The sequence below is a fragment of the Photinus pyralis genome, unplaced genomic scaffold (assembly GCF_008802855.1).
Source record: "Photinus pyralis isolate 1611_PpyrPB1 unplaced genomic scaffold, Ppyr1.3 Ppyr1.4_LG7, whole genome shotgun sequence".
In the NCBI taxonomy this organism is placed as follows: domain Eukaryota; kingdom Metazoa; phylum Arthropoda; class Insecta; order Coleoptera; family Lampyridae; genus Photinus; species Photinus pyralis.
The window spans coordinates 8,216,674-8,240,207 of NW_022170738.1; the positions used below are offsets into that span (position 1 = coordinate 8,216,674).

Below are 23,534 nucleotides of genomic sequence, written 5' to 3' on the forward strand. Positions count from 1 at the left end.
TGACTATATTACAGATAATTGTATTCAGATATATGCTCTACATAATCACAGGAGTTGTGTACATTTAGAAAAATACAATTTGCACACAAAAACTAAATTGCATTATTTGTAACAAAAAAGTAACCAAATTTCCTACAAGTAAAAAAGAACAGAAATGCTATAAAAGTCGATAAATAAAAATTGAGCATTCTACTTAAACTGAATTTTCAAAAAATACTAAACTTCTTTTTCTTTTTTTCTTTCATGATAGTGACAGTAGAACATTCAGATTCGTCGACGTCTTTATCCGCATCAGTCTTTTTTGAACCTCTTAGTTTAAATTTTTTATCTTTCTTTTTCTTCTTTTGCTTTAGGTCATCCTTCATCTTCGCAGTAAGATCCTCTCGCTTCAGAGTGTATAAAGTCAGTTGGTTATTTATGCTATCATCCTCTTCCGCCTCCCGAATTCGATCCATTTCTAAGCATTCAACTATTTCATTCCGCCTCTCCACGACCTCGACAAGACGAGTAATTAGTTCCTCTTCTCTAGCCTTGTCACTGTCTGTCTTGTTAATTTCCGGTTGTAACATTAAGCAACGAATTTGATACTCTAAATCTGCATACTCCTCCTCTAATCTTTGCTGTCGGCGTCTGCAATAGTAAGAGTCGAATAACGTCATTATTATCAAAAGCTAAAATACTTACAAATACATCAGTTCCGCTTGCTTACGGAACAAATCATTTTTCTCGTTCACCAAGTCGAAAAGCTGCAAAATTAAATCGTCAACTTCAGGGGAGAGGGTCGTGTTGGATTGCTCGTTGGGCCCTTCGCATTTCTCCCGAATAATTTGCTCCAGTTTAACTCCCTGTTTTTCCAAGCCCTGCTGTTGTATTTCTATGAATTCTAGTTCTCTTTTAATCTCGCCAATCGGTAAAGGATTGATGTGTCTCCTTTGTGGAATCGGGCGCGAGGGCGCTGGACCTTTGCGTCGTTTCCATTTGCCGTAGGTGCTTTTGTTGGGTATCGAGTAATCTTCGCTCAACGGCGATTCAGGACCTTAAATATAAAAGTTTACATAAAAATAAAAGCGAAGGTAAATTAAGAATAAACACAATGGTTACTATGACCAAGGCGAAAGTGAACTGCAAAAACAAGGAAACAGTGGGACTGGGGTGTAAGTGGAAAAAGAAAGAAATACACAAAATAAAAACAATAAGTGATTGAGTAACTTAAGGTAGAGAACCAGAAACAATTCCTCCATTTAGTTTTGTTTAATGGAGCGGGGTGCTGAATTTGTATTATGTTCATCAACATAGGAAACTGTACACATACATATACCGCTTCATAGCGAACGTGAACGAAAGGATGTGTGGAAATAAAAACGCGTGTATTTTGGTTAAAGATGTGCGTTTTGGAGATAAAACGCTAGTGAGACCGGATTGTAAGGGGGTTTTTGGCTGACGAGGTTAGACCCGTTTTCCGCCTTGAGGTTAGCAGTTGTAGTGATCACTTCGTAGATGAAACACCTGATATTTAGAAGCATTGCAAGTTAGGCGATTCGTTACAAAATGTGTTGTACCAAAAATATTTGTGTTGATTCTATTAATTGAAGATAGAAGGTAACGGTGTCTGATTTAATTTCTAGAGTTATGTTTCAACCACCCCCGCGTTCCCATCAAGATATTTCAATTATTTTTGTTTTTTTTAATAAATAAACCACGCAATTTTATTTAAACAAATTAAAAATTTCTAAAGATTAAAAATTCATAGTAAATAATAAATTTCTTCCATGAGGATCGCAGTTGGAAGCGTCCCCATTATTTTTAATTTATTATTAGGTACATTAAAAAATAGTTATTTTGTAGTATCCAAAAGCTTTTGTAGTTTAGAAAACTAATTTAGGTCCCGTTAAGTAATTCTTAGATGATTTTGATTTCCAATGGTATATGAAAACAAGCATAACACCAGTTGAGACCATGTAGTTTAGGTGTTTATCAGCTTGACTCGCCGGTTTGATTCCAATAATTAACATTTTGTTCGAAGTAATTTTAATATTCCTAAAGGAATCGACCTATGAGCACGATTTGCATCAAACAGATTTTGTATTGTATTTATTGATAAGAATTCAATTGGTTCCTTGATTGGAAATTTATTTTATCTCTCCTTTGGTTGGATTAAAATTTTGTTTAGCATCAGAGGTTTTTATATAGTAAATATGAATTTTAGATCAAATTTAGCATTCTACACGTGAACACGAGACAGGTATTGCATTTTTTGTATTTCTTTTTATGAAGTCAAATAATTTGGAAAGAAGCACGAAATTTGATCGCCTTCACATGCATATTTATACGAATTCAATCAAAGCAGAGCATTAGATTTTGAATTTCAGATTTTAAGAAGAAATAAGAGGCCGAACTTCCGCAAGATAAGGGCTAGGTAAGGGGCACAGTGGCGTAGAGGTTCAATTTTATTTAATGCCAGTGGGGTCTTCAACCCTTGTAAATGTAACTATAAGCAGTTACAAATTTTGATTTTGTCTTTGAAAAGATCGAATATGTAAATTAATGTGTAACAATATACCGCTGAATCTGAGACAGCCTTTTATGATCACCTGGTATGACTGGCGTCCAAAAATCGAATAAAAAATGATGAGTTTGTCACAGGAGTTCATTAATAATTTTTCCAGCTATTTAATCTAATCGTTCTTTTGTTTCATGCTAGGTTCCATTGCCGCGCCCGAGGGATAAACAGCTTTTGTTTCAGCTTATATTAAGCCTTCTTATTTTGAGCTCAAATGATTTCTGAGTTGCTGCTACCCAGGTTCAACCCCCATCTCTCATTAACTTATGACACCGAAAGTCGGCCATCTTGTGCGACTGCACTGTGTGTATGATATAGTTCAAGGGAGTCAGTACTCTAGTGAAAGTAGCTAGTGTTGCTGATGTGTATTATCTGTTAGGTACTGTAAGTAAACTGTGCATCTCCTAATTGTACTTTGACAGTCCAAGAAACCTTTATAAAATATTGTTGTGCCACCCTGTATGTGAAGAAGATTCAATTTATTACGTAAATCTGGTGGGTTATTTACGAATGAACACAAAGTTGGTTTATTTCACTTGAATTGGCAGTGAGGTGTGTGTTTTTGCTAGATACGTAATTTTTCGTTTAATTGTATGCTTTTGTAATTTATTCAATTTAGGTAAGGTGTTAGAAGTACACATCTGGTAGATTTTGCGTTATTTATAAAAGATTTTATCTAGCCGGTTGCGATAAGAAACGTTATCAGGCGAAATTTAATTAACGCACGTGTTCTTTCGCCGCAAAGTGAATAGTGATTGGCGGTGTTTTTAAAAATTCATTGACGATTTTTTTATAGTGGAACTGGTGTTTCTTTAAATACTGAAGACACTCGGAAGACTAACCTTTTTTCTTTCGCGACAATTTGAGAGCGTGTACGTTTCTAATGCTAAATTTTTTCGAGCAGTCGGCCTGTTTATGTAAAAGCGTAATTTGTCGGTATCAAAATAAACTCTGTAAAAGAAGTTAAGCAATCTTAATGAAAGATTTAAGTTATTATATCGCCAAGTGAAGTAGTAAAAGTTCGTGGGAATTTTTAAAACGGTTTTGTTCGCAATCAGAAAAAGTTAGTACGAGTGTTGATTCAAAATAAGGTTCTTTTTTCGTTAAAAGTTGATGTGGATGTGTTCTACCGCCCGAAAAGCCACCAAAATGTGTGGCTAGTATCGCAAACCTTTTACGATCAGATAATTTGGATTTTTAAGAAACAAACTAAGTATAATTTAAGAGTTTTTATTTTTAATTGTCGCATGCGTGAGGGGTGTAATCTTTGTAAGCATATCTTTCTTACAGGGATTATGTTTTAATTCTTTCCTGTGTGTTGGAATAAATTTTTATCATTGTTATGTGTTTATTCGAATCCAAAGTGCGACCCAGATGGAGCTTTCATGACTGATTTTTCTATTCGTGCCCATGATTTATTTCAGGTGTTAATCAAACTTTGTGTAATGAATTCTTTGGAATGTTCGGAAATTATGCAGGGTCTATCATAATCAATGCAGAAATTGTTTCATAAGTACTTCAATGGCCACCTAGTATAATATCCAAACTATGTGAAAAAGCACTTACTGTTAATAATTTGGCTTTGACGATTTCTGTTGACTTCATCTTTCATAATTTTCTCATCACTCCAATCAGACGAGTCGTGCGATATCGCAGAAATATTTAAGCTCATTGTGTTTAGATTCGTAACAGGCGTGGAGGTGATCGTAGGCGGAAGTGGAGCTTTTTTGTTCTTGCGTATCTTCGGCGTAGTCTTGGGCGAGTGTTGCTAAATTTAAATTGTATACGCGTGTAAATGGAGAACAAAATACTAACCACGCTGACGCAGGGACTTGATGTAACCGAACTGCGCGGCGATTCCGTGGGCGGTTTTGGTGCAGGTTTTTTCTTTCTCGAAGTACCGATACTGGAATGGGCACTATTTAAAGAAGTACTCGACCCGTAGATTTCTTTAGAGACCGGCAAGGATAATTTTCTCGGCTTCGGTTCGGGTGTATTCACCAAACTCCTAGTAATGCAATATTTTAGCATATTCACACACGTCGTTGACAGTTATACGGTCATGCAAAGAATACTAATAGGAAGTGACTAAGTTTAATACAACCACAATAGTCTCGTCACAAGAGTAATTACACTTACTTAGGGAACTGGTTTGTGCAAAGTAGGGCAAAAATATTTACCTCGAATTTCTGGGCAATGGCACCGGCTTTTGCCTGATTTGTACTTCCTCCTCTGGTTCGTCGTCATCTGTATCAAACGGATTGGTACTAACGCGAATTGTGGGCTCAACTGGGACTGGGAGGTCGTCATCATCTTCGTCGAACGGATTGTACGGTTTTGGCTCGATCGCCCTTTTGTTGGCGAATTTCTTTCGAATTGCAGGCTTTGGGGTGTCGTCAAGGTTGTCACCAAATGGATTGAGGTCCTCTGGATATTCTTCGTCTTTGACACTTGAGGGAGTTAAATCTTGATCAACTTTAATCGGTTTATCTTCTACATCACTATGGTTTTCTAATCTAGATGGCGTTTTTACATCTTGCTCAATTTTATCATCACTATGGTTGTCTAATCTATTAATGGACTCATCTAAGCTATTAATAATAGGAGACTCTAAAGGCACTGCGGATTTTTGTGGTGATTTAATTTCATTATTTTGTGTTAGTTTACTTTCGAATAAAAGTGCGCGAGACTTCACCAAAGAAATTCTATTATCGTTACTGGTAGTTTTAGTTTCTTTGGTCGACTCAAAATCCAGCGATTCAATGGCAGTCTGCTGCTGGTTTTTGTTAACATCGTCACTTAACTTATCGCTACTATATACAACCGCGTCTTCTTGACGAATCGACGGATAACCACTATCAAAAGATTCAAATGGTGCACTAATAATACTGTTACTATCATTACTTAAGTCTTTATCTGTGGTAACTACGCTTTCACTAACTCGCTGAATGTCAGGTGGTTCGGTCTGTTGTATAATCGGAGGCATACTTTTAGGCAACTCGGGAACTTCTTCGTCTGCCAGGTGAGTGGTGAAGAAGGCCGAACGTGCGCTGTCAGTCACCGTCTGCTTGTCTAAAGCAGTCTCATAAACGGAAGTGTAATCATCTTGGTCGTCGAATTTTTGCAAACCAATCGATTTCTCTTCATCGCTCAGCGACCGAGTCAGCACCGACTTGTCCGGCTGGAGCTTCTCCTCGTCAGGGCAGACCTCGCAACAGAACTGATTTTCGATTTCGGTCTCGTAGTAGTTGGCCAACGCTAGTTGGCTATTGCAGCGAGCGCAGCGGAAGCAAGTTCGGTGGTAAAGTTGTTTTCCTACGCTCAGACGTTCCGCTATAAAAACGGGAAGGCGACATTTAGCGCAGGGCTCCCTACGACCTACACCACCACTAGGTCTGGGAATCTAGACAAAAACGAGAATGGTATCAGATCGGAAAGCTCGGCAAGGTGATAATAAGCAAGCGTACCCAAAGCGTAAACGAATTATTTACCTTTAACAAAAAATTTCTGGTTTGTACTGGCCGATAACGTCCATCTTTTCCTCCTAAATAGAATAAACAGTGTGGGTTAAAAGCAAGACCACGCAAAATTATAAAGGAAATTAGGAATGCAATGTGCCATTTACATTTCTACAAAAAATATAACAGTTAGACCACTTCCTTCCAACGAAACTGGTGTTTCCTACCAATACCCATTCATTATCTATTTGATAAGCATTCGTTTAAGCGTTATTGTGTTTTTAACATGCAGGAATTGTACGGGAAAAAATAGTGAGAAATGAACGCATCCATTGTCAATTCACATACATGCAGATACCTATGGACGTGTTCCAGTGCTTTCATGCATAATTAATTCTTCTATTGTTCGAATTTGATTTATCGATAGTTTTTATGATGCGCTTCTCGACGTATTGAATTTTTAGTATTGTAAAGCAGAAGCAGACACAACCGATCTTACTCGCGATACCTAAATGGTCAGATCAGATTTTGTGCATGTGATTTTAAAATGAAATTACGTTGTGGAAATGTTACGTAACATTTATTTCTTTCCGCTTCAGTAACATTGAAAAGAATCCCACTTGTTGACAATATGTAATGATTTTGTCCCCTACTTCTAGTACCTAACTTGAAATTTGATTAAATATTGATGTACAAACGACCATATCACTTTGTTAAATTTAATATTTGACTTCGACTTTGTTAGCCTAGAATAATTTGGAAACTGTTACCATTAGACAATATTATCCCCAATTTTAATTAAAAATGTCTGTGTTGTCGAACTTTGGTAAAAATCAGCCCTGCATACAAGTCAAGAATGTTAAATTAGTTTAAAAAGAAATATCCTACTACTTTTGCTGCTCCGAGTCACGGCTACTATAGTTAAATGTACAGGGTGAGTCAACCATTGCGCGGAGTAACTTATTACCTTGAAGATAAGATTTTTCGGTCAAGTGCTTTTATATTATGATATGGTTGAATATTCTCCACATTTTAAAAATATTTGGAATTATACAGGGTGCGCCCACAAAGTAGCGGTACATTTTTTTAATAGAACCCCCTGTATTTGAATGCATTTTTGAATTCTACGTGTAATTGTACGTCTTTTTTATTATATGGTTAATATCCAAAAAGTTAGTTTTTGAGATAATTCGATTTTTAAGAAAAATTGGGCATTTGCAAGCGTCAGTATATTGTCAAAATTATTACTTAAATTTTGATACCAGGTTTTATATCTTTTATCCTGGCAAATAAATACATCTACTATGAAACATTAAAAAAAATAGCTTACAGGGTGTTTTTTTTTGGTAGGTCCAAAGCTACAAAACTTCATATTTCTAAATCTCACTTTTTTAAATGGAACACCCTGTATATTTTTCTGTCATCTTTTAGCTCTTTCCTATACCTATCTCTGATATTTTTCAAAATATCTTGGTTTTCCTGGTTTTTATATTCTAATCTTAAATAAGTTATATGTAATTTATATCATTTCTGCAGAGGCACCTCTAAAAAGCATTATGCGGGTCACTCTGTAATTGGGCGTAAGCCTGTTGAGGGCCCAGAACAAGAGAGGGATAATAAATAAATAAATAATAGTGAGGTGGCCATGCAAAAAAAGGCAATTTTTATCTATCTCGTCCAAAACAAAAATCATATCGATTAATTTATTTTTCAAACAATTTATTTTAAGTCCAAAAACTGGAAAATAAGTAAAAACATTTGACTACAAAGCAAATTTAATTTAACTCCTAATGTCATCCAGTCAGTGATATTAGTTTCATTTTTTTTCAGTCACCTCGTTATTATGTAAATTAGAACTCATTTCAGATTAAAATATAAAAACTAGGAAAACCAAGATATTTGTTTATGTTTTTACTATCAAATTTATTCTCCAGTTATTAGACTTAAATGAATTATTCGAAAATTGAATTAATAAGTATGATTTTAGCTTTGGCCGAAGCAGTTAAAAATTGCCTGTTTTTTGCATGGCCACCTCGTTATTATGTAAATTACATATAACTTAATTAAGATTAGAATATAAAAACCAGGAAAACCAAGATATTTTGAAAAATATCAGAGATAGGTATATAGGACATTATTATCAAAAGTTGAAAGTTTTTGGAAGAGCTAAAAGATGACAGAAAAATATACAGGGTGTTCCGTTTAAAAAAGTGAGATTTAGAAATATGAAGTTTTGTAACTTTGGACCTACCAAAAAAAACACCCTGTAAGTTATTTTTTTTTATCTTTCATAGCAGATGTATTTAGTTGACTTTTACTTAACCCAGGATATAAAACCTGGAATCACAATTTAAGTAATAATTTTGACAATATACTGACGCTTGCAAATGCCCATTTTTTCTTACAAATCGAATTAAAAACTACTAGTTTTTCGGATATTAACCATATAATAAAAAAAGACGTACAATTACATATAGAATTCAAAAATGCATTCAAATACAGGGGGTTCTATTTAAAAAAAAATGAACCATTTTGGTGCCTTACTTTGTGGGCGCAACCTAATTCCAAATATTTTTAAAATGTGGATAATATTCAACCATATCATAATACAAAAGCAGTCCATCGAAAAATCTTATCTTCAAGGCATTAAGTTCCTCCGCGCAATCGTTGACTCCCCTGTACATTGAACCAGTATAGAATATTCTAATCAACTCCGCAGTCTGCGTCATCTCTCGAGGTGCAGTGGAAGAGAACACCATTAATACAAAAAAGCACTATAGATCATAATGTACTTGTAGGTAAAGTTTAAACTATAAAAGAAGAGGGAATAATATTGTTACAGACTGTAGCAGCCGATTAGAACTTATTATCACCATAAATTATATAATTGACTATACAATTACTGCAAGCTGCATTAATTAATACGTTAATTAGTGGTTTGCATTTTGTGCACTACATAAACATACCTGATTTCTTAAATAAATTATCAAAAATAACACCAGCTAATGCATAACTAAAACAAACTACATTATTAATATGTTTAAGAAATTATGAAATCACGACAGCTCTCAGGGGTTAACGTATTGCAGGGAATACCACCCCAGTAAAGGAATATCTAATAGGGAATTTTTCTATTTTCCTATTAATGATATCCCTCACAGTTACGACTCAGTGTACATATTAATGTAGATACACACTTAATATTCGTTATAGCTGGCTGACGGCTGGCTGAGATCTCATCAGCAATTACAATAGCTAGAGACTTCAAATTTTCATTTCATTTTGAGTTAGACTACTCGTGAAATCTATAATTTAAAACTTTGTTAATAAAATACTGATCTCTAGTACCAAAAATGCGCTTTCATCAGGCATATGCTGATTTACAACTTGCTTATTCTATACAGGGTGATTCAAAATTGAGTACAAAGATTTTAATGGCGTATTTACCAGCCAAAAAACTTGTGTCGTTTTCTAGATACAGGATGTAAAAGCTTTTTTTTTTAAATTGGTTTTTATTTAAACCAAAGGAAGGCCCTTATGACCACAAATAGCCCTACCAAATTTTAATTAAATCGGCTGACCCTCTATCTAGAAAACGAAGCAAATTCGAACATACGATTATATTAGACACTTAGGACAGAGCTGTGTATCCGTGTCCGTATGACTTATCCTTATCGCATTACGTTAGGCTCCTCCCATTTTACGTATTATCATGCGGATACGTGTAGCCTTGAGAATAAACCGACGTACGCAACATAGCTTTACGGTTGGGTTATGAGAGTCGGTGTATTTGAAAAAGTGAGGTTACGTTTGTGTTTACATCACTGAAATCATGTTTCTGCAACAGAACAGTAGCTGTGCAAAAACGGTAAGTGCGCATACCATTGAGTTAAAATGACCAATAAAGGTTTCCTTAATTTAGGGTTCTCAAGCCCGCAAATCGAGGACGTTTTTTTCACTTCAAATGGATATCCATCTAATGCGATTGTGTGTAGAACACAATCCATACCAACTAGGCAAAAATCAGTGGGATCTGATTCTTGCCGACATGAAGGAGACGTTTAATGTGGAATTTTTGTTGCGCACATTGAAAGAGAGAGCCAACAAATTGGTGGACAAATATCAACAAGAGCAGCTGCAATATAAGTACTTTAGCCAATACTGTTATTTTTTTATAATCATTACATTTCGTAGAACTGGTACAGAAAAAGAACATACGGAATTAGGGAATTTGTTAGAGGTAGTCGTTGCTTATATTGATGCAAGCAATGTGCCTATAACCCGAACCACAAATGCTGATTCCCGTAGTGCAGATGAAGATGAAACAGACAATTCTAATGTAGTTTCCACACCCCAACTTAAAACAGCAAGACCTCGGGCCACAGCAGCAAATGTGGAAAAACACACTGCAGACATGGAACGAGATGAACTCTTAAATCAGACCGGTAAGCAAGTAACTAGTATGGCAAGAATAAAATTGTATACATTCCATTAACATGCTGTAGAAGATACAGCACCAGGACCCATAACAGTAAGAAAAAAGCGTAGTGCGCTGCTTCCTGAGGATGAGCTTATCAAACGAAAACAAGAACAGGATTATGACATTGAAGTGAAAAAATTGAAACTTGAAGAGCGAAAAATGGAAATCGAGTATGACCTGCAGCAACAAAAAGCAACATTGGAACGAGAAAAACTAGAAGTTGAGAAAGAGAAGATCAGAATTACAGAAGAAGAAAATAAACGACGTGATGTCCAACAGCAACAGATGCATGAATTGTTAATGTTATTGGCCAAAAAATAAATTGTTTTACAGATACAACATTGTTTATTGTAAATATTCTTGGATACTAGGTGGTAAACAAGCAAAATAATCTGAGATTTGACATCCACTCATGCAAATATAACAATTTACTAAAAACGCTGCTACATAATATTGAAATTTTAAGTGTTGTAAATAAACTTTCTGATTTTTTTTGAAGTCCACAAAGGCAAATAACTGCACAATTTTCCCAAAACCATATTCAACACTCACACGTAAAGCAGACATAGTTTTGTTGAATAATTTCTGCCTTTCAGTGAGACTGTGATGATTTTTATAGCCAACTTTAATGTACTGGGAATTGGAATAACCAGGGTCACCGTACAAGGCATAGTTTGTGGTAGGTGTAGAGAATACATTTGCCATTTCTAGCCTTATATCACTTAAATTAAGAATAGCTGCATCATGTCTTCTTCCAATAAATGGGCCATCAAGCCTACCAATTAACCCATTGGGAAATACAATGCTTTGGTACTTCAGCATATGTTGCTTTTTGTAGCCACTATAGAAATCTCTCTGTTTGTATTTTGGCCTGCATATGGCTCTCGCAGTGCCATCAATAAATCCAATAATGTTTGGATACATTGACCCAGCTGCTACGCAACACTAGAATTAATTACAAACATTTAGTGAGTTTGGTATTAATGACAATCTCACCTGCGCAAATTCTTCCAATCTATTAAGTATCCAGCATTGATTTAAGGACTGAACACGGTGTTTGTTTCTAAAATAAACAAATTTTACCATGTAATTGAAAATTCGTGAAATTGTAGACGGATCTCTATGAAAGATGTTCACAAGATCACATAATCTATTTGGATAGCTTAAGCGGCGAAGTAATATACATAAGCCTTCTATTCCTGGAAATAAGTTGGTTTGTGTGATCAAGTACCATACAAATGCTGAACCTAACTAGGAACACTTACCAGTACATCGACTTCTATGAACAGTGAAATTTTGTGGGATCCGCAGTAAATTTACCAGTGTATAAATTTGAAAATGTGTAAATCGAAACAAATTTTTTGCATCGTCATCTGAATATTTTGATAAATCAAATTTTTTTCGACTGTAGGAGCAAATTCTGCTATAGTGCAATGTTCGTTTTTTACATATTTTCCAATAGTCTTCAGTTGTTATTACTCCAGCTAAACATAACTTTTTCCAAGCAGCGTCTGCGTTTTTTTAAACAAATCTAAATATTTAATTATCCTACACCTAACCCACTTTAAATTACTTACCTTTAAATTTACCCATTTTCGATTCTTAAAAATGTTGACATCAGAGTAACCGAATATTCTAAACGTCAGATACGCTACCTTAGAAAAACACAGTCCTAACTAAAGCAACCTTAACTCACAGCATACGTATACGTATCCGTGACAAAGTAACGTTTACGTAATACGCACACGTTTACACAGTGCTTGTCCAAAGTGTCTATTATAAAAAAATAATAAATTTCTACACTCAATTTTGAATTACCCTGTATTTCGAAAAACCTCGTCATTCTAAAAAAACCCCATCTTATAATTGACAACAAAACAAATTTACAAAAAAATTAATGTTGGGTATGAAATGAATCATCTGTGGAGAGCATTACATTGTGAGCGTGCAAGAAATATCTGAGAAGGGGTAAAAATACAAGGTTTTGGAGGGTATTTGTATTTGCGCCGCTGTGATGGTAACGGTGTTGCTATGGAAGGGCGCGTAAGGGTGGGCTGTAGCAGTACTCTTTGGAGATTTAGTGACAATGGAAGCGTACCTGGGAGACCATCGTGTTTTTTTTTGCATACGTGCCTATTACCCTAATGGTCTCAGTGCGTCAAAGAACAGAAGTGCAACTGGGCCAACGAAAATCCACATGAACGACTACTACATAGTCGAAAAGTTATTGTATGGGCATGTCTGGTGAAGGTATCATTAGGCCTAATTTTTTGAAGATCCGCGAGGGCATCATTAATTGGCCTCCGAGAAGCTCCGATTTCAAGAGAGATGTGTAGACGAGTGGCGGCTAAATTCCGTTTTCAATTGAAAGAGCGCCAGAGGAGCGAAGGTGATCATTTGGACAACATAATCTCTGTCACAAATTTTCCAAAAAGTTATTTACAAATTAATCCACAAATACACACATCTCTACTTTTTAGTTTCTTTTAATTGAATTTGCAAATCCCCCCTACCTTTTCTGAACACCCGTTATATGTGTATTAACACAAAACATTTGAGTAATGTAGGACTATGGTTGTAAAATGAACCGAAGGGTAGCGAATACTATTTGCAATATGAAGTCCATGGTTTAACCTCAAAATGGGTAGCGTGTAATTTGGATTTGTGACAAATTACGAGTTATCCGCAACAAAACCTAGTTAATAAATTGGACAAAATTAATATCAACACAGCGGATCATTGGCATTTTATTCCTTGGCACATTCACGATATCGAGTTTTACTTTCGCGAAATTTAATCCGGTTTGCTTGGATTCGCGATTCATACGACTTCTCTTCCGCCAAACTTTGCATTCATCACAAAGATAACGTTACCGTGATGGGGTAAAAAAAGTTACTTCTACCATCAAAGAGATCTGTTTCCATATTTCTAAAGGAAGTGACATTTTCCACGGAAAGATAAGATCAAGAAGGGAATATTACTCATGTCAATTACTGTAATATGTGATTTGTATAAAGTAGTGGTCGATTATTGTTACGAATTTGCATAATAAATTGGTATGAAGTAATATTTATACTCCTAAAAGAATCGACCCGTCAAAATTATTTGGCTAATCCAAACGAGGGTTTTGGTTATTGTTTCATTAATTGGAAAATCTTCATTTAAATTCAGTGATAACAGCTCTCACACATGGCTATTTGCTGAAAGGTGAGAATGCTCCAGTATGTGAGAGATGTAATGTAGCATTGACGGTGGAACATATACTCTGTACTTGCGTGAAGTTTGATGTTCAGCGTACCACCTTTAAGATTAACAGGAACTGAGCCGAAAATTTTAAGGGAAAGGAAGAGTGTGAGAGGACAATTACTTACATGCGGTGCATTGGAATGCTTGATAAACTATAGATGATCGCCAAAAATAAAAATAATGAAAATGGTGGTAATGGTGATGGTAGTAATAATAATAAATGTCTTGTTAAAATTTTAATATCTATATTATGGTTGTTTGTATATTGATATGATCTGGTTTATTTGTTTGTTTTGTATATTTACTATAAAGTTCAAAAATTAAGTTTTCTGCAAACTATAGGCCAATGGCCGCAGTAGCCGACGCCTCAGGTGGGGTTTTAGTGGGTAAACCCGTTATAGGGGAGTCCCACACTACTCCGGATTTCCAGCTGGAGTGTGCGTAATGCATTTCCCCACCTGTCCAAAAAAAACAAAAACATTCCTTTGGTTGGATTAAAATTTTGTTTAGCATTCAGAGGCGTGTGTACACTTTGAACAGGAGAATGTATTATTGTGTATAAAAAATGACAGTTTAGGATCAAATTTATCATAGACACGTGATTGCATTGCAGGATGGATACAATTTACAGTATGTGATATAAACATTTCTACAAAAGCAGTTACAAATTGGTCCTTCAAGCCAAATCAATTTTTTTTTCATCTACTCACATTTGGGAACCTTCCAAAGACAACATAAAAAATATGGCAAAGTAGTAGCCCGTCTATTAAATAAATGAGTGGCTTTATGATTTATTTAAATTAACACTGCATACAGGCTTTCATCTAATTAAAAACATAAAAGATGTATCTAAAAAAACAGTCAAGGCTGGCGTAAATAACACTTTCTATCCAAATCCTATTGTAGAATATTATTATACATTAAACAATTTTGTAAAAAAAATGCGCGACCATTTATTACGCGGCAAAATCATATGATAATTAAGACAATTAAAAAAAAATGTCTTTATAATTACGGGTTTGTAGACACTATACACCCATTCTCTTTACATTTTAGTATGTAAATTTACTCGCTAATTAAAATTAAATCCGCAATTAAACGAAACCGTTTTTTGTTTTTACAAACAAGTTTTTCGTGCCATTGAAACAGGAAGTTTAGATTTCGTCTTATGGCGGATGTCTTAATGTCTATTATTTGTTTTTAAATTTAATTGGTGAACTTTCGGCTTTCCGTGCCGGCGACTTCTAACCCCTTTCAAGACTTTAGAAATAATTACAATATTAAAGTAGGTAGCAATTTTGCATGCCGTTGATAGGATCGCGGTGTGATGTAAAGTAGGATCTGCACGTGGATCCGATTATACTATTTTGTGGCGATGAACTTTTAGAATTGTAATCAATCGCTTTGAGCTATGCTTTCGCCACTTAATAATTCACTGGAATATATTTTGAGATAAAGCCTAAAGGCTGAGTTCTGGTTCCTTCCTGTTTACTGTCTATTGTCTGTCACATCACTTCATACACTACAGTTGTATTTTGTAATAAGTAGAAATCAAAATATATTATTTACGGTGACCTTTAAAATCGATCCTCTACCCGAAACGAACTGCTCCCGTATCAGACGGGAAAGTCCCTTATAGTTATAACAGTTATATTATAACCTCAACATTTATTATATTTTTCAGGGCCGAATGTGTATTGGCACTGTTAGTATGCATACTATATAAGTTTTTTTATTGATGTATTATTTTTACTAGCATTTGTTTTTGTTCAATGATAGATCCTGACATCGATAAACAAAAAATTTAAAAAAAACTCTTATTATGTCAAAATCCAATAAAACACCTAAGTACCTATTTAACAAAAGAAAGTTAGGTAATATTCACATCGCCATCCAATTAAATTAATTGGAACATATTTTTTTCTCAAATTAAACGTTTTGTCATTATTTATTTATTTAAATTTTTGAAAATCGACAGTTTTTTCAAATACACGTAAGCGGGAACGGTATTTTAAACAGCACACAAATCTGCTAAATTCAATAATAACGAAGCTACCCCTTCACTTCCCTTCATTTGGGACACTGTATATGACTTCAATACTAAAATACACTACGTCCCAATTTAAAAATAGGACATTTCTAACTAGAATGATTTAAAACTAAACTTTTATACTTTTTACATTTCAAAAAAATGCATAGTACTACTCAAAATTGTAAAGAAAAATCAATTTTTATAGCGAGCAATAAACAATTTAGAGTACAACTCTAGTGTTATTGACAAAAATGTATGTGTGTTCCCTTATTTGTGCCATAGTTGATCAAGGTGGGTTTCGTTCAAATGTCATCTGTTCTGGGTTCGTCTTTGCTACTTCGTTTAAGAACGCCATGTATAATGTATATGACAAGCCAAAAATGTGTAAGCTGAACTTAAATTTAAGTTCTTAAAGTATCAACATGCTTCATAACACAACATGCATAATGCATAAATAATAGTGGAAACCACAGGGCAGTCGTCTACTCTTGCCACATGCCCTTTCGCACACGTTTGTAAAAAAAACTCCTCCATCAACACAATCAATTTCAAACCTTACTACTCACCACAAACCCACACTGTTTATTTACTTGCTTTTATTTACACAATTTAAAAAGTGCACCTTATTTAGATTACAAACAGTATACCTTATCATCAAGAAGAAACCACCGCAATCTAAAAGCAAATAGAGAAGAGAAGCCATGCACAATGCACATTTATGAGGATCCAATTTACAAGCCAACAACCGATTACCGTACAAATAACCCCCAACAGAAAAACAAACACTAACAATATAAATAGCACATTGCACGAATATAAAGCGAGGAGAATATTTTAACGTCCGAAACTTACCTTCGGTGATGGACTTTTCGAGGAGGGCGACACGACGCCGCCGACGGACGCATTGTTCGGCCGTTTAGGAACAATTCTTGATGGAGATCCTGAAAATAAATTCTTTATTATTATCGGTTTATAGCAATTTGTAGGCTCTAAAATTTTTGCGAAGAGCCAGCGTGAAAGTGCTGGACAAACGAAATATTTAATGGCGCATTTACACAAAAATAAAACAATTGTAACCCCGCTTTTTTCGTCCGTCCCTACGACTGTCACTAGCAGATCTTTAGCTATTACCCAACTTTTGTTGGTTCGTTATGGTGTCGAGGGTTGCACCAAGGAGGGAATCTTTTCTGCGCCTCTTACGAAAAATCTATTTTTTTCACTCCAAGTCGCGTTTTAAGTATCTGTCGCGGCGGGTATCTAAAGGACGCGCGCACCTTCGGCGACACAAATTTAGGCGCGTTCGTGCATAAATGCTCACATTTAATTGAATTGAACTAGGAGCGCGGCGCGTTTGTCGGGCGACAAAAATCCCGTTGCATAAAACAGGCATTATCGCCAGACATACTTTCGTTCACGTTGGCTATGAAGCTCTCAAAAAATTGTGACGTAGAAAATTCGATATCTCTCTTAAGCGCGGTTTAGACGCTCGGTTTGTTTGGCTGATTGATACGGCACAAGTACAAACGAGGCACCAACCAACGTTGTTTGTGCTGTCTTTGCCCTGCTAACTTTTCGGGTCTTCTTACCACACTGATTAAGTCCTTAAATTATCCACTTTATAGATACTTGTTAATTAATAATTAAGCAGTAAGAATCTTTAGCTTAACTGGAATTTTAAATAGAAATAACGAATGCGTACGCGCTTTGTAACTTCGCAGACGAAAGTGTTTTATGACGTCCATTTATGTTATACCCTCGTTATTACTAATATGCGTGACGTTTTTCCGAATAAACCAGTTTTTTCTATAAAAAACAGTCGCTAGCGTACGATCTTACACACATAAACTAATAATTTATGACGTGCACATAAACAGAAATTATGAGATTAAAGTAATAATAATAAATAAAGGCAAATAAATAAAAAAATAAAATAATAAAGTCGCAAAATGCCCGTGTTTCTAGCATGCCTGATTTCTTATGTTGTTCTTAAGGAATGGAAGTTACATAACTTGTAAAGAAAGCGTTCGGGAGGTAGTCAAGCATACCCGTTTATAGGGGAAAGGTGTAGAAATGAACATTTGTTAATTATATCATGTATTTGTTATAATGCGAATCCACTCCAATCCACTTGCACAGGGTCGCGAAAACAGTGAGTCTCTATCTTTAAAAAAAGGACACACTGTACATGAAATGTATACAATAATATTCATTTAGAAGTAGACATAGGGATTTCCTATGTCTAGTTATAAATGAGAAAAAACTCTTCTGAAGGACGCCTAATTTTATGCAACCAAAATAACTTCTTACAACAAATGAAGATTTTGCTGTCATATTAATGAATTGGAATATTATTGCTTTATCACTTTAAAATTAGTGGTTATTTAAATGCGATCCACATAAGACACCGTAAACAACCCACGAAAGCGAATTATAATCAAAATCCTACATTATTTGCCAAATCTGAGTTTAAACAAGAATTTTGACATTTGATTGGCTGCATACTGCAGTATAAAGCTAATCAAATGTCTTAATACCGGATTAAATAATGATCCTGGATTATTTTTTGTTGTACAACTGGCCGTGAATGTTTTAATTTTTGTGGAAATGGCGGTCGAATTTAATAACTCTTCATCATAACCTAAAAGCATACTATTTACTGTCGTTTTTATTAAAATCTAGAATGACAATGAAAAATGCGTGCGCATGTTATTTCGGTTGCATAAAATTAGGCGTCTTTCAGAAGCATTTTTGTCATTTAAAAGTAGACATAGGAAATGCCTATGTCTACTTCTGAATGAATAGCACTGTATACATTCACAGATAAACTTGTCCACGCTTTTAATTATCTACCAGTTTCTTGTCACAAATACCATAACTACCATCAACTGCAAATGCACTAAAAAAAATTTTACATTTCTTGACTGGAGCATTAATAGTTATGACTACTATGTAACCAAGTTATGTGGTTACAATTGAATTTACACAAGAGAAATGCCAGCGACGAAATATTAATTTTGCATTCTAACAATCAACCAACAACAGTGGTAAATGGATACTACACTACGGCAACGTCATATTTGGTCTAAAAATATTGGCGATCTCAAGACTGTTTGATTAGCCAACAATGTAAGTTAATGAGCATTTCTGGAGTGTGTTTAAAGACACAACAAGAAGAAGATTAGATGACAAAACAACACCGTCTGGTGACACTTTAAGTGGCCAGCAAATGGTCGTAAGTAATTGATTAACCAAAAGCTTGTATTTTGTTCGACCGTTCGAGCACTTCAAAACGGGCGATAAATGGGAAGACATTACGATAATCCAAATAAATTTGAAAGCAACCGATAAAGATAATTCGTGCAAGTATATTGACCTTCTTTGCCTGTTCGGTGTTCATGCTTCGGCTGATTTAGTAAGTGAAGAAAAATCACATTCTTGCGTAGAACAAGGACAAATTCCTTTCATTTTTAGCGAATTTGTATAACAAAAACTAATTGTAAGTGAGGCGCAACGACCAACGAGTTCAGTTAACTTTCTTTTGAGTAGCCAATTTGCATAAAGCATGCATGCGATTTGTTTAACAAACCAAAAGTGCTCCCAATAAAACTTTCATTGTGTTCGGTGGAGAGTATCCGATAACCCTTTTGGGTGTTGCGGAGGCAAGTAGGTCAATCTGTGGAAATATAAGTCAACGTTGAAGTGACTTGCATTAATTTGATATCGAGCCGCAAAATTGCGCAACAACGCAATTACTTAACAAGTGACGGAGTTTCGTTTAAAGTTGGAAGAAGACCAGACATTCGGGCCGTTGAACCTTATCCGATCAGACTATGGTCTTATACAACCATCGATTCGAGTCGACCAATTTCGAATAATGCCATAATAACTGTATGTTCACTTTCGTTTTTAACTGTCAAGATATGGCGGAGAAAGTGACGGTCATTTTTTCCACGCGTTTCATGTATGATTAGCGTGGATTAGGAAGTGATATTTAAATATTACACAAGTGCTTTCGCCCGACGATTTATTACTAAAATTAGTTCAACATTTGACACCTCTTTCTTCCGATGACAAAACCCTGCGGCAAAGGAAATTCGATCATTTTTTTCATTTCCAACATTTAATTTTGTATTCTGCAAGTATTGTAAGCTTCCATAACAAAATCAATAAAATATTAAGCCATTCTTCTTTTTTGTGTCAATTTTGTACCTTGATGGTTGGGCCTTGTATATTTTCCCATTTTCCATCATTTTCCATACGTTTTCTCTTTCCATTCTGTCAAACGCTGCATTTTGAAACCCATTTGTGTTTCCTCCAACATCCTATTTTCTTTCTAGTCTTTCATTCAATAAGGACAAAAAAGAAAAATAATTACGTGTCACACTCTATACACGGTGTCCAATTTTCGAGTGCCACTATGGGGATCTTACTTATCTTAAGAGATAGAAAGTTGGTTAAATGGGGGCAAAGTTGCAAATTTCCGTGCTGAATAAGAATGTGAAAAGAAATGTCAAATATCTTAAATAGTTTTGACATTTTTTTATGATAAACTAATCGTAGTAGGCATTTCTAATTAACACATTATTCGGACACTTTTTAATGGAGATTTCAAATATGGCATCCTGTTTTTAATTATTTTCAAGATGACGGAGAAACACGTGGCAACTTTAGTTTTTCTTATGGGCGCCATTTTGAATTTTGACATTTTCGGATTACGCCTTTTTTTCTCTTTACAACGATATATCGCACATGGCGGTGCAGTATCACATTTTTCTAAAAATTCGATTATTAATTTTTTGAGAAGAGTGCTTTAGAAAAACCAAACGTTCTTTTGTTGTGAACAAAAGGTTGACTTTATGCTAGTTGTATTGCGAAAATGCCTTTACCAAGTGTAGATCAAAGAGATATGATCCAAATTTACTACACTTCTCATCGAAATGCCCACATGGCTGCTGCAACATACTCTCCATTAAAAAGTGTCCGAATAATGTGTTAATTAGAAATGTCTACTACGATTAGTTTATCATAAAAAAATTAAAAACGGGAATCAGACATTTTCGTTTTTTTGCGATATCTTCAAAACTATTGAAGATATTTCAAATATCTTTTCAGATTCTTATTCAGCACCAAAATTGGCAACTTTGCCCCCATTTAACCAACTTTCTATCTCTTAAGATAAGTGAGATCCCCATAGTGGCAATCGAAAAATGGAAAGAAATTTAGAGTAAAAATTTAAAAATCTAATCTAGCTATCCGTGGTTGACAGTAAAATATTTCATACTCTTTTCAATTAACCCGAGTTTGTTAAAATCGGCTCAGCCGTTTCGAAGATACAGGGTGTTCTTTACGGAAACTTTTGAATACCACCCGCCACTTCATTTTTAGGGATAGAGCAATAATTGTCAAACAAAAAAGGTTCAGATTACTGTCGACTTCAAAGACCAGGCATTTTTTGTTATGTTAATATAGCGGAATTCACAGAAACATCACTTTTTTAGATTCCAATTTGCAGTTACGCCGTCTAGCGACCATTTCAGAAACTTCAAAATATTTTCCAGGTTTTTCTCGTGCCCGTTTTAGTAATAACTTTTTTTACCGCAAGCCTCTACGATGTATAGGTTCTCAGATACAGTACCTCGCATTCTTAGTTGGCCACCCTGTACAACCTACAAAAGTTTTGCCACGTTTTTTACAAAAAAACTGGGGAAAAAATAACTAAAATATTTTTGTCGGCAAAACGGTTACTATGATTTTTGCGCATGTCCATTACGCATAAAGGATGTAAGACTATCAAAAAACGTTTTTTTATGTCTGAGTTTTTAGCGCCGTAAGTTACTCATCCAAATACGAGTATTAACAGGGAGCAACGTTTCTTGATTGTAGACAATAAATGAATTATTAGTAACAAATACAAACAAAAGTTAAAAAAAAGCGTGTGTAGTCACAACAACGTGGCGGCCCGCCTTGAGAGAGCGTATCATAAAATAAAAATTGTCGATAATCCCGAACTGATTAGAATGACTACTAAGGGTAAATTTCGTTTTTTTCCCGAATAAAACTAAGACATGAAATTCGAAACAGAACATAAACGATACTTTTGAAGCAAGCATTTGTGCCTAGAAAGATATCCGTTTCAGGGGATGATTTATTAGGGTTTAACTGCACCTGCATAATCCCATTTAATGATGCTATGCACATTTTGACTTCTTTTCAAATAGAAACCTATAGGTAATTTTTATGGAATATTCTTATTCTAGATCGGAAAATAGTAAACGTTTTTTTCCCTACACTTTAAAGACACTCTTCCAAAAGTGCGACTTTTTGTTGGAGATAGGAAGCTGTTCGGTGGAGAACTTGGCACAGTCAATACTTTCCTACCAGGTCGAAAGCAGTCATGGGGTCCAGGTACTGTTAGATGCCCTGATGATCTTGACGATTGGGGTGACTGATATTAATGGTTATGATTGCTTGATTTATTGATTAGATCGCTGTGCCGCTCATACATCAAAGAATTGATTGATGCTAAGTAAACTATGGCATCGATGCGTATTAAAATATGTCGCCTTTCTCACCTGAAGTTTCACTAAGAAAATAAATAATTATATCAATTCTTTTTGTTTTATATAGACTTGACTAGACACCAAAAGCTGTAACTAAACAACTTCTTATGCAAACTAAAAATAGGATTGTGACTACCTACATCGTCACTCGCATAAATTCCGGGACACTTTTGAATTGCGACTACCGATTCTTTGAAATTATCATAAATAATGTAATTTGAATATTCAGATTTGTGATAATCGAAAGCTTACCTTGTGCGACGACAAACGTCTGGTAGTATTGTGACAGATATGTGAGAATTGATAGGCGATCGGGTACCGGATATTCCACCATGTCCTCCGGTTCCAAGAGAGCCGGTATTCCCAAATGGCGCTCTGCAGTTTGGAATGCCAAGTCGTTGTTGTAATAAATGTCCTCCTTGTTCAGCTTTGAGAAGTCACTGGAAGAGAAAACGGCGGGCCGTGAAAATTGTTTATATAAACATCCCGGAAGGTTGCGCAATAATTTCATGCATCGACACGCGTTTGTTATTTAATTTAGGAAATAATTGAACAATAAACATTACAAAATGTTTATAAAAATAGCGATTGTGTTCTTGTGGGTGAGCTATGTTTACAACATTCAAATAGCGATTACATCAGAGATTGTTAACCAGATGCTTAATGGCAAGTGCAAGGATCTTGGAACATTTTTATTACGCCAATGTCTCAATCACAAATGTTTGGGAATTAAGCAATCGGCCTGCGCGCGGTAACAATTCGTTAAGGGTTGTGAAAAAGTGAAACAAATGAATCGGTGTGTTTATTTCACAATTTATTACCACCAATAAATAAGCACGCGATCAAATAAACTTTATGCAGGACGAGGGTCATACACTTCCATACAACTTTATGGCCCCAATACAATTTCAGGTGATTATAAATCGTGGAAAAGATCATGGGAACCGCAATAAAAAATATCTTTTTTCCGTGATGTGGCGTATTACGAGAAACCCGTTTATAGATCGTAGGCAAAGAGAAAATTAATTAAATCGGTTTATATTTCATATAATTAATAACGCTGTAAATGGAATTGTTTTTCCTCGCTTAAGCCGAGATGTGTGCGGTTTTAGAGGTTTTTGCCAATTACGGTCTGAGGTCATTATCAGTACTCCAAAACGGACTTGATTTTAATAATTACGGTTCGTTTTTCTATGAA

At 35.2% G+C, this 23,534-nt stretch overlaps 2 protein-coding genes and 1 long non-coding RNA gene across 6 annotated transcripts; 1 reads left to right on the forward strand and 2 right to left on the reverse strand.

Moving 5' to 3' along the window:
* LOC116175395 (MICAL-like protein 2) lies at positions 1-22,776 on the reverse strand (the record flags this gene model as incomplete). Its single annotated transcript, XM_031493495.1, is given in 7 exon segments — positions 1-630; positions 685-1,036; positions 4,127-4,328; positions 4,376-4,568; positions 4,741-5,963; positions 16,629-16,717; positions 22,589-22,776. Coding segments are annotated over 7 exon segments (2,671 nt in total), but the record flags the coding sequence as incomplete, so codon positions are not given.
* LOC116175396 lies at positions 9,654-11,033 on the forward strand. 2 transcript variants are annotated; one of them, XM_031493498.1, is made up of 4 exons: positions 9,654-9,886; positions 9,941-10,164; positions 10,213-10,463; positions 10,524-11,033. In XM_031493498.1, exons 1-4 carry the CDS (start codon positions 9,851-9,853, stop codon positions 10,817-10,819), a joined length of 807 nt encoding a protein of 268 aa, XP_031349358.1. In that variant the 5' UTR covers positions 9,654-9,850; the 3' UTR covers positions 10,820-11,033. The 2 variants fall into 2 exon arrangements, with proteins under 2 accessions (XP_031349358.1, XP_031349356.1); XM_031493496.1 differs by having other exon boundaries at positions 9,941-10,463.
* LOC116175397 lies at positions 11,312-12,295 on the reverse strand. 3 transcript variants are annotated; one of them, XR_004146304.1, is made up of 4 exons: positions 12,076-12,295; positions 11,764-12,029; positions 11,495-11,697; positions 11,312-11,443 (listed from the first exon to the last, which is right to left on the reverse strand). It is a non-coding gene; the product is annotated as an uncharacterized LOC116175397 (long non-coding RNA). The 3 variants fall into 3 exon arrangements; XR_004146302.1 differs by having other exon boundaries at positions 11,495-12,009; XR_004146303.1 differs by having other exon boundaries at positions 11,764-12,292.
* Positions 22,777-23,534: the final 758 nt, after the last annotated feature.